Genomic DNA, 12,500 nt, shown 5'->3' with positions numbered 1-12,500 from the left:
CTCTGAGGTCATGTCTCTTACCAGCGTGGGCGAGCTGGCGCCGTCCTCGGTGTGTGTGTGTGTGTGTGTGTGTGTGTGTGTGTGTGTGTGTGTGTGTGTGTGTGTGTGTGTGTGTGTGTGTGTGTGTGTGTGTGTGTGTGCCTGTGCGTGCGTGCGTGCGTGCGTGCGTGCGTGCGTGCGTGAAAAGAGAATGATTGTTTTATGGTTGTAAAAAAAGATTCAGGTTGGGTTTAGGGTTAGGATTAGACATTTAGATGTTAAATGTTGGGATTGGAAATAGAGTTATGCCTAATTTGCACTTAGTTCCACCGAAAGATTGCCGATTTACAAGCTCACAACTGCTATTTTCCGGCTTTAGACTTGCAAAATTGCAATACAACTTGTAAACATTGGAATATATAAAATCATCTGAAAATGTCGATGCCGTAAGTATAGTAATACAAACCTGTGCGTGTGTGTGTGTGTGTGTGTGTGTGTGTGTGTGTGTGTGTGTGTGTGTGTGTGTGTGTGTGTGTGTGTGTGTGTGTGTGTGTGTGTGTGTATGTGTGTGTGTGTCTCTTACCAGAGTGGGCGATGCATATGCCCTCCTTGGCGGCCATGTCCTTGAAAGCTTCCATACCGCTCTCTCCATAGTTACCTAGGAAACCCACAGCAAAAGGGGGAGGGGATATAATTCTATGTAATTCATTTTCTTTTGACAAAACATCGATAATAAAATGTTACCCTCACACTGCCAGCTTGCACAGTACATGAAGAATGATTTAAGCAAACTTTCGGTCACACACTCTCGGGCATGATAGATGAAACTAAAATGAAACGGTTCAAAAGGGACAGCCAAGAGACAGAAAGAAAGAAGAACACATTTTGCATAATATTATGCTCTTATCCAGAGAGACTTGCAAGTGTGAAATCAAAAATAGCACAGTAAACATGAACTCTAGTCAGTAAACAACAATGTAAATAATCACATAGAGTGCAGAGAGAACACTGTAGTGCCTCAAATAAACTAGGATACTACAGTAGGTAAACAAAACTAAACTAAACGGAATGGATGGGTGGACGGACGGACGGACGGAAGGAAGGACGGACGGACGGACGGGTGGATCAAGAATCAAGAGGGTTTGTCACTCACTCATACCTGTATGAGTTGTATCAATCAGAACCATACATATTTTAGGTATGTCTGAGTTATATTAAAACATAAAGGTCCTGCACCTGCGTCAGTAATTCTTTATACTGTAATTAAACCCTGTATTGCAGACCAAAATTAAAACACAAAACTGTTGATTTTGAAACTTATCGGTGCATTGACGTCCAAAATGCAAATGAACATACTAATATCTAACCTTCTTCAGTTCATGAAAGTAAAGTTCCTTTAATGTTTCTTAATGATTCCAATGAAAATGTAAATAATCCAGTTATATCCAACAAAAACTTAAGATCTTCTGCCTGTCCAAAAATCTGGTATTTCTCAAATTCCAAAAAGAAAATGCCAATGCAATGCATAATGTATGGTGTACGATTATTAAGTGTTATGTATGGTGTTCAGTATGAATATTAAATGTTATGTATGGTGTTCAGTATGAATATTAAATGTTATGTATGGTGTTCAGTAGCCTATGAATATTAAATGTTATGTATGGTGTTCAGTATGAATATTAAATGTTATGTCTGATACAGTAAAATTAATATTAAATGGATGATGCTTAGTTGAGCACAGAGAGTGGTAGAGTGATTAATGTAATCTTTCTGGGCTGGTTGCCATGGTGAAGTAGGCTAAAGATAATGTTCTGTACATACAGTACACTAGCAGGAGACATTCCTCACGTAAACATACAGCACATAACCACGTGCATAGTATAGTATAGTATAGTGTGTGCGCGCGCGCGTGTGTGTGTGTGTGTGTGTGTGTGTGTGTGTGTGTGTGTGTGTGTGTGTGTGTGTGTGTGTGTGTGTGTGTGTGTGTGTGTGTGTGTGTGTGTGTGTGTGTGTGTGTGTGTGTGTGTGTGTGTGTGTGCGTGCGTGTGTGTGTGTGTGTGCGTGTGCGTGTGCGTGTTTGCAGTGATGCAACTGTTTTCTATTGTATGTCATTTCATTTTATTGTATCATCTTCACTGCAGTCTCCATGTACATAACATCACTCTGTCTGTATGGAATTGTTCAGCGATTGTGTCTCAGACTCACAAACACATTCCACCAGGACTGAGATGGGGAAAAGAGTCTAATGATGGCTATAAGGACAGTTTCTACCACAAAATGGTACGGAATCAGAACCACCAACAAAATCTCTTAGCTCTATACTCTTTGTGTGTGTGTGTGTGTGTGTGTGTGTGTGTGGGGGGGGGTTCCGTATATTAACGCCCTACTTGATCACACTACAGCGTCACACAAAAGCATCAAATTCTTATCCTAAAAAGTAACAGTTTTGTACATTTGATCTAATGGCACTGACAGTTGAGGAGATACATGCACAGATACAAGAGAACCTAAATAACATTTAGACATTAACAGCTTAACACAGAAATGAGAAAGGGACAGAAATAATGTAAATGGATGAATCTGAATAATAAAGATATATATTACATGTAATGTCATATTTACCAGCTTGGCTATTGTACTTATCATCTACACTGCCTTAAACTATTAGGTCAATTAATCAGCAACCAAAAAAAACGCAGGCATGAATAAAACACGGGAGAGCATACAGTATATCATGCTGCAAAGCCAAGCTAACATCCTTGAGAAGTACTATGACTCTTGCTTGCATCTTGCTTAACATTATTACAAAGAAAAAACTATATTGTTAAGTGGAAACCTCACATGTCCAAAACTGTTGCTTGTCAGCATTCAATTTATTATGTATTATTGGCTTAGGAATGTGACAAAAACAAAAAAATCTCCATGAATCCAATGCTGCATGGGGTGTGTAATTGATAGAAAATAAGTCATTTTTTGGGTGAACTACTCCTTTAATTTACGAAAAAAAGTTAGATCATGGAGATAAGCGGTTTCTGCCCGACAGCAACGATATATTAAATGTTATCTAATGGCAGAAATCAGAGCCAGATAAACTAGAAAAGGAGCTTGCTGTTACACTATGTCAATACAATAAAATAAACAACATTTCAAAGTGATCCACTCTGTAATTCCACAACGAAAGTGGAAAATGAATACATATCGATCGGCTATAGTTTTCAACACAAATGGCTGCAGCCTGCTACATGATGCACATGTGCACGCATCACATGCACATGTGCACGCATCACTGACTGCGTTCTGTGTGGTGCGCTCATGCATGTGCTGCAGTCGCGCATTCACTTGATGTGTTTGTGTGTGGGAGCGGGTGAGTGCATATCGTCTCTGTCGGTGTGGAAACCTCATATGTCTCATTGCCTCATTACTTTTCAGGATTCAAATAAAAAATATATAGCAAAAGTAGCAGATCTACAAGCTCGAAACGCGACGCTTCGCGCCGCGTTTCGAGCTTGTAGATCTGCTACTTTTGATGCTTTTGTGTGACGCTGTAGTATGATCAAGTATAGGGCGAAAATATGGAGATAGGAGGTTTCTGCCCGACAGCGACGATGTGAATCTGTGACATTGTGCGTCCATGTGTGCGTCCATGTGTGCGTCCATGTGTGCGTAAGTGTGTGTGTGTGTGTGTGTGTGTGTGTGTGTGTGTGTGTGTGTGTGTGTGTGTGTGTGTGTGTGTGTGTGTGTGTGTGTGTGTGTGTGTGTGTGTGTGTGTGTGTGTGTGTGTGCGTGTGTGTGTGTGTGTGTGTGTGCGGCCGCGTGCGTCCGCGTGCGTCCGCGTGCCTGCATGCGTGTGTGTTGTTGTTCTTGTGTAGGGGACATGTTGAGATTTCCGCAGTCTGACAAGTGTGAGTATCAATGTCCCACTCTGCCCCGGGTCCTTTCTATGTTTGACATTTAGCGGAGCGTTGCTACAACACCCTGAGGGGTGGGGGGGGGGCAGGGGGCTGGGGAGTGTGAAAGGGCAGACAAGGAGAGAGTAGAGCGGAGGAACGAAGGAACGGAGGACAGAGCGGCAAAGCGGCTCGCTTTGTGCTTTACAAGTTCTACATCGTCACCGCGGGTCACATGACACAAGATGAGACTAGAGGAGAAGAAGAGGAAGAAGAAGAAGAAGAAGAAGAAGAAGAAGAAGAAGAAGAAGAAGAAGAAGAAGAAGAAGAAGATTGATGATTGATGCTAGCGACTGACCAACATACTCACTCATTCTCTTTTGTTTCTCATATCTGTTTTTCTCAACCACAAATGTGACTGAGTACAATGATATATGCCGCAAGTAGGCTTTTGTCATTTTTCAGTTTTTTACAGATTATTAAAGTACAGAATATAAGCTTTCAACTGGCGACATGAGGAAGGTTTCACCAGTAGCGGACACAAATGTTAATGTGATTTAAATAGCATATGTTAAGAATGTAATAGATAACATTATTTAGACAGATGCTAGGTCCACTGTTTGCCATGGTATGCTAGTTTGTTGAGGCACTACACTGTTCTCTATCCATGTGATCACCTTGTCTATCGCAAGACGCTCTGGATGAGAGAGTCTGCTAAATGCCTACTTTTCAATTGTAATTCTAAAGAAGAAGAATAAGAGGAAGAAGGGTAAATGTAGAGCGGATGCAAGGTGATAAAGGGAGAGACGGAGAGACACAGAAGGCGTGAAGGAGGGAGTTGAGGGAGGAGCTCTTTTCTGTATTTGACATTCAATTACTGCTGATACACTTGATGTGAGGGGCGGGGACAAGTGGGGGAAAGGAGAGAGGGAGAGTAGAGAGAGAGAGAGAGAGAGAGAGAGAGAGAGAGAGAGAGAGAGAGAGAGAGAGACCAGTTTGTGTGTTTGATGTTTCATGGCGTGGTGTAACATGTTGCAACGCATGTAATCATCGCTGAGGAAGACGTGACAACAAGGAGAGGAGAGGATGGAGAGGAGAGGAGAGGAGAGGAGAGGAGAGGAGAGGAGAGGAGAGGAGAGGAGAGGAGAGGAGAGGAGAGGCAGAAAAGAGGAGAGGCAGAAAAGAGGAGATGTGAGATTGAGAGACATCTGCCACAGGAAAGCATGAGATCTTCTGTTACAACAACAACAAAAAATAACACCTCTGGTGGGTTATGGTCAGAGATTATCAGTTATCATCATCTTCATCACTAGATATCCGGTTAAAGAAAGTAATTTAGGACAGCGGGTGGATGGAATTAACGTCCTGGCAGGATGGATTACAACCTCTAAAAGAGGTGAAAATCCTCTGTGTTCATTACCGTACGGATAGTTACAAAAGGATAATTGAACACTGAGAATGTGACTGTCGCCATCCTTGATGGCTTTGTCCCATTTCAATTAATCTCTCAAGAACAGATTCTGCTCTCCGCTTGAATCTGTCGGGGGGGGTTCGTCATAACGTGTACGCACTGGCCTAAGTGGGCGTGCCCTCAGATCAGGAAGCAGGCCGCGCTTTACCCAATCAAATGTAGTGGGCGGGATTTACTGTCTGTGCTCTCGCTTCCCACTAAAAACAAACGGAAACTAATTTAACAATAGCGTCCTCGGAGCAGACAAAACCACGGAAAGATATTCACATTTTAACTTGCTCTTTCATCATAGAAACAAGTGGGCTTATAACCAAAACGATCCATGTTCTCTGTGTTAGTGTTCCGTGTAGAAATATTGTTAGTGGGAATGAAAACATAGTCGCACCACCGGAAGTGAAAGGCTGAAGGCAGACCAAAACCCCGGTTTCCTTGCGCACGGGTGCTTCCCCAGAGCCAAGTGAAAGAGTGAAAAACAGCAGAGGGCGCTGTTTTTCCTTTTTTATTTGGCGATGGGTTCCCAGATTGCATTTCGATAGACCCGATCGTAATGTTTGAGAACAAACGTGCAGAGCGGTAAATCTCCGGGTAGATATTTTCACAATATAAAATAAAGTGTCCAGATGGCTTTCTAGTTTGTCAACCTGGATATTATATATTACATTTCCAAAAGTCAATTACAACTGAAGGGTCCTGTTAATAATAATCCGGCTCTTTTGGTGATGTCATGATGATTCGGTCTATTGCTATACTTGCTATGCCCTAGACCAGTGTTTCCCAACCTGAAGTCCGCGCCCCCATTGGAGGGGTGCCAAAGATCATAGGGGGAGCGTGAGGCGTTGCATTCTGTTGTCCAACATTTTACAAATCATAGCTTGCTTTCATGCCCTCTTTTTCTGAATGTGATTATCATTCCAATATCCTGTAACTTTAACATAGCTTCAACTCCCACATTTAACATCATTGTAAAGCACACTATGATCTACATTCAACCTGGTATCTCTGTTTTGGGAATGTCATATTGTAAAAAAAATCACACCCAGTGTGAAGTGAGTGGTGCCTTTGTGTTGCACTCCTGTTTGTGTGTAATTAGTGTAACTGGTTGCATCTTTGTGTTGCAATCAGCTGCAGCTGTTGAGGCCGTGCTCAAACGGACGGACGGACGGACGGAGGGACCCACACACACGGTCAAGTGTAGGAGTGGCTGGCACCACTCAAAAAAAAAGAAGTTTCAGAAATAGCTATTATAGGTGAGCTTGTAGATCTGCTACTCTTTTCGTCGTACGAGAAGTATATTGTTGCTGTCGGGCATAAACCTCTTATCTCCATATTCTTAACTTTTTGTGTTTTCCGTAAATTAACGCCCTACTTGATCATACTACAGCGTCACACAACAGCATCAAAAGTAGCAGATCCACAAGCTCGAAACGCATTACAAACCGACGCGTTTTGAGCTTGTAGATCTGCTACCTTTACTATTTGTGAATATTTATCCTGAAAAGTAACAGTTTCGGACATATGAGGTTTCCACCCGACAGAGAAGATATAGGGCTTAAGTGGTTAGCATTTCTGGAAGAAAAAAAACCACAAGTGTATGTGCACGACGTGCACGTGCATGTGTATACAAGTGTGGGGGGTCTCAGCTTTTCTCAGATGTAAAAAGATGGGGCTCCGAGAAAAATAAAAAAAAGGCTGGGAACCACTGCAGTAGACATTAAAGGCTTTTTTCAAAAGATATCCTTGGCTCGTTTGTGAGCGTGCTTGAAGCCAAAGGGCTTCTCTTTGTTCTGTGATCTAATTTTTTACATGGTGAGTGCCTCATACCAATGGACTGGAGCTCTTACCTTTCTTTTTTTACTCTGATCCTGAGAACCCAGTAAATCTTTGTTCTTTGGTATAGAATCTTACAGCAGGCGTGAGACTAAATTTCCATTCATGGCCCGCTGGCCTAGCGATCCAGGCGCATACCACAAATAGGGCCCTATCTTTGCCCTTCACACTATACCCGTGAATTACACAATTGCACAAAGGAGCTGGCACTGTCCCTAAACGGTATCTTACGGCCGCTATACACGCTATTCATCATGCCGACCCGTGGGCATGTTGTTGCGCTTTCCCTAAAATTGCTATCTTGCCCACACACGTTTGGGAAAGCGCATAGCGGAGTGCAGCGCGGAACAAAATGACGCTTCACCCGCTCCTTCAGCAGCCGCTGCTTCTAAATGTCGGCGCTTTTCGGCGATAGTTTTGTCTTCTTTAACTTTCTCCACGCAGTGTGGTGCCCCCCCCCCCCCCAAGGTTGGTGCCCTGTGCTTCAGCATCTAAAGCCCTTGCATTAAGCCGGGGCTGGGCCCGGTGCAGGGCTGGGTGTTTTTCTTTTTTCTTTATTTTTTGCTTGGCTTGGCCGCGGCCCCAGACTGCCCGGCCCTTCTGGCATCTGCCAGACCGTCCGATCCGGGCCTGGCTGCAGAGTTCACTTCAGAATTAAGTGATTGTGAATGTGATTGTCATTAAAATGTTACTGTAATCAACAAAAGTGTGACTATTAATTCCTTGTGTCAATAAATTGTGTTTTTATCAGCAGTTGCCAGTTAGGCTTATCAAAGACAAATACAATGTAGTTTGATCTGCGTTTGCTATAACCACACCAGACCATTTCGTTTAATTAATCCAGAACACAAGCAGATTGCTGTAATTTAAAGTTCTCTATAACCAGCAATGTGTGAGTGATAATTCTGTGATAAATCAAATATAATTGCATTCCAAGGCAACGTCGCTCTTCCATGGGCAGAGAGGGAGAGAGCGTAAGATTGCATTGGGGATAATGGCTTGCGCAGTCTTTTCTTAAAGGCAATGGCATCTGGCACAGTGATTGGTTTTATTATTGTAACACCCAAACCACAATTATGCATAATGTAACGGGTAGCGCAGGTGTTTTAGGGTTAAGGCTGTAGTCCGAAGATAGCAACTTTTGCCCGGGAACACCCCTTGCGCCATGCTAAATCCCCAAATAGTGGGTTCAGGAACTTTGGCCGAAAATAGGGCCCATAGGCTCTAATTCAGCCTGTTCAGACAGTGTGTCGTGAATCGAATCCCGATCCCGATCCCGACGACCTTTGATGCGTGTCACTCCCAGTCTCTATCTCCCTGTTTCCTGTCTATCTCCACTGTGGAGAGGGGGGCATTGCACTGTCTATCTGCACTCACCACTAGTATACTGTATGGTCTTTAACAGGGGGTCCGGAACCCCTAGGATGTCCTCAGAGTTCCTACAGGGGGGCCGCCAAATCTTTGTGTGATAGGAACTTTTTGTTTTTACATTAACCACTTGAACCCTGGCATCCATATTCTAGGGAATAGAGACAATTCACCGACAATAGCTGATCTACAAGCTCACAACGCCTCGCAATACTACAAAATGACATCACCACACAACGACGTCACAATGTCGACATCACAGGGCGTCCTTTAAAATGAATCATCCAATGAACACGATGTTATTCAGCAACTTTTACCAACACATCACTGTAATAACAATTGTTCTGAGGATTTTTAGTCAACACTTTGCTGAACAGACCGTCTGCTGTGTAGCACGGCGGATTACCACAACCTTGATTGTGCTGGTGTTTTGCTACGGTGATCAATTTACCATATTAGGGAGATCAACAGTCATCGACTTCCTATTATTCGCCAACAAAATCGGCGTGTGGATTGGTCAAAGGTTTGCGTGACATTTGCACTACTGAACCATTAAATGGTAGCGTGCGAGTTAGGATACTTTTACGGCGCAAGACGTGATAAATCCAACTTAGGCTACGGTGTGAGAAATGCTCCGCTGGACGGTGAATCTGAGTGGAGGATGCCATGATACAGCTGTTGCAGTCGGACACAAGGTGTACGCCTTTGGAATCTACGGTTCCACTGATGTGCATGTTTTCAACACAGTGTCTTTGCTCTGGACGAAGTTGCCCCCCGTGACAACTGGAAGAGGAGAGTGTCCCACTAAGGTTCCTAACATGGCTTATCGCCACACAGCTGTGCTGATAGAAGATATCATCTACATCTGGGGAGGGTATCCGTACTGCAACGTGCTTTATGCATTTGATGTCGACACCCGTAGATGGTTTAAACCCAGGGTTTCTGGGACTGTTCCAGAGGGGAGGTTTAACCACTCAGCCTGTGTGTCGGGGAAGGTCATGTATATCTATGGAGGAATCACCCAGAAGATTAGATACACTGATGACATCAACACGTTGGACACCACCACAATGGTCTGGTCTTTACTTAACAGATGCACTTTGCCATCTACTCCAGGACGTCACTCTACCACCATCATTGGGACAAAGATGTTTGTATTTGGGGGTGTAGGGGTAAACATCAGAGTGTTTGACACAGAGACCAACTGTTGGCTGAGCACGCCTTCTGAACAGCTTCTTGCAGAAGGACGCTGGGGTCATACAGCCTTTTCCTACAATGGAGAACTGTACATATTTGGTAGTAACTACTGGAACCAGACATTCTTCAATGATCTGTGGAAATTCAACCCAGAGACCTTCTCCTGGAAGAAGGTTGAGCCCAAGGGGAAAAACCTATCTCCTAATTATAACAAGTGCTGTTGCATGGTGGGTGATCGTATCATTATCTTTGGAGGGAATGGCACACCTGATGACCTGCAGATCTTGGACTTAAGTCCTAGTCTGAAGACGCTGTGCAAACTAGCAGTTATTCAGTATGGTCTGGAGCAGGCGGGACTCCCACACAACAGGTCAGGTGGGAACTGGCAGCCATGACTGCCAAGAGCAACAGGAAAAAAAAAGGTCCACACATAAATACATGAAAAAATACACAGAGCAATTTGATCCGACGGGGGGATTCTGTTTTCAGCTTCATCCAGCTGCAGAGAGAGAGAGCAGTTAGGGGTTATCCTGGGATCTTCTGTTTCCCAGGCAGCCTCTCTATACCCATTCAGCTATGGCCGCCCTAAGATACTCGCTGGCACAGATACAGATACATAATGCCATAGTTCCCTTGAACACAATCCACAATGGTCTCCTGTATTTTACAATGGAACCATTAATACGAATGCTTCTAGCTCGGTACCGGCACCAAATTATCATCTTTTGATTACTGTTTGTGATCAATAACGAGACCCAGTTAGAGTTTGAACTGTAGCTGTTGTTTAACAGTAAATACAGTAAAACTACAGTGCTCAGACGGTCATATTGAGCGCTTGGGGGGAGCTGTGTGTCTTAAGTGTCATGCTCAGGGACACTTGGATAACCAACACTGGTGACCTTGTGATTAAACAGTAGCGTCCTTTTGTGTGGAGTTTGCAAAAGTTGGAATAACGCATATCTTCCATGCGCTACGTCCAACCAGGGAAACCCCCTTGTCAGGTGATAAGAAGCGGCCTGCTCACTCCTCATGCATTGAAGGAAGCATGAGCTCAGTTCAGGGCTCTCCCCAGGCTGGCAGAGGGAGAGTAGCGCACAGGATTACAGCTCAGGCAATTGGCATTGGGTGAAAAAATGGGTTACAAAAAAAAAAAGTACTCAATATATTTACTTAAGTACAAGTATCAATACCGCAATATAGAAATACTCTGTTACAAATAAAAGTTGTGTATTCAACATTTAGACAAGGCCTACTTGACTATTCAGTGCCAAGAAAATAAAAAAATAATTGTCAATAGTGCCAGCTTTTTTCATTAATCTTACCGTTTCAAGTAGTCACAGAATATGTATCAGTATGATTGATCCTCTGATGGTTGGTAATCACGAGGGCTTTCACTGTGCTTCCGCAGAAAAAAAAAGATTTCCACCGCAACCGCCCGTTCATTTTCTATGGGCCATTGAAAACAGGATGTCTTGACAAAAATGCAGGGGAAAAAATACAACTCAAGTTACAGCTGTTTCCCCGCACACGCTAACCAGGAAGCAGATGGAGCATAAAATGTTGTGATCACGTGATCTCTAGATCTCTCTGCCTCAGAGCCTGGAATGGTGGCTCATAGGATGCGCAAGAGCGCCATCTAGTGGTAAACACTAAAAACACAATTTGGACGTGAACACGTCAATGGCGCCCTGGGCTTTTGAAAAAAAATGGACGTCTACACGTCCATGGCACTGGATGAGTTGAAGTACCAAAAGTAAAAGTACTCATTATGTAGAATGTCCCGTTTCACAAATGTTCTAAATGTATGAAAATGTTTTGAACGCTCAACGCGTCAATTGGGAATTGGGAATACTCAAGTCAAGTAAAAGTAACTCAAAAGTGTACATAATTACAGTACTTGAGTAAATGTTCTTAGTTACTTTACACCTCTGTGATTAAACAGAGGTGTAGGGAAACATGTGATATGCGACAACCATTGTTGAATATAGAGCATCGCAGTTCCCGCCCACTTCCTGGTTTTTCCTGGTGCCGGACGGAAAAACTCAATGCATTTTTCCCATTGACATTTCCAAAAATATTTATATCTATTAATTTAAGCCTCGAATCAAGCCATCATGACATGACATGAATCATGACCATAAAACGTTTGATTCTGTGATTATTATTTTTTTAAACGGCAAAACAAAGGGTATTTATTAAATATAGTATATCATATAATTAAATATAAAATAAAAAAAAATGCATTGGGAAAAATGCATTGAGTTTTTCCGTCCGGCACCAGGAAAAACCAGGAAGTGGGCGGGAACTGCGATGCTCTATTGTGATGACGATATGACTCACGATAAGTAAACAAACACAGTTTTAACGTACACTAAAAGTGTATTTGTAACAAAACCCAGACAACAAATAGCCTATTCTATGCACACACTGGAAAAAGAAGAAATAAATAAATTGATTATTATATTTCAATTCTAACAACATGGTTTTTAGTGAAAACATTGCACCTGGCTACAGTTGCAATCGACAATGAATATTTACCACCAACTTAGCAATACAGTTTCTCACTGCTCCCCTTAAAAAAAACAGAAAGAATCTGCTAATCTAAGCAAAAACAAAGCAAATCTAAGCAAAATCATCCTTTATACCTGGATTGTTGAAACGGATAAAAGCCTGATATGTAAAGGTCTTTGGCGATATGTACATTGCGCATGTTGACATTGCGATGACGATAAACGCTCAATATATGGTACAGCCCTACTTCAGTGTTGCCA

At 42.9% G+C, this 12,500-nt stretch overlaps 1 protein-coding gene across 1 annotated transcript in view; it reads right to left on the bottom strand.

Moving 5' to 3' along the window:
- grm5b (glutamate receptor, metabotropic 5b) overlaps window positions 1-12,500 on the bottom strand; it is a gene marked incomplete at both ends in the record, with an annotated part of 153,864 nt that overhangs the window by 120,810 nt on the left and 20,554 nt on the right. Inside the window, one exon of the mRNA XM_080429309.1 lies at window positions 563-637. Within this exon, the coding sequence (XP_080285435.1) occupies window positions 563-637 (75 nt within the window). The remainder of the gene's footprint in view (window positions 1-562; window positions 638-12,500) is intronic.

This window comes from Gymnoscopelus braueri, assembly GCF_963280865.1.
Source record: "Gymnoscopelus braueri genome assembly, chromosome: 5".
In the NCBI taxonomy this organism is placed as follows: Eukaryota; Metazoa; Chordata; class Actinopteri; order Myctophiformes; family Myctophidae; genus Gymnoscopelus; species Gymnoscopelus braueri.
This window is presented reverse-complemented; position numbering and strand designations above follow the sequence as displayed.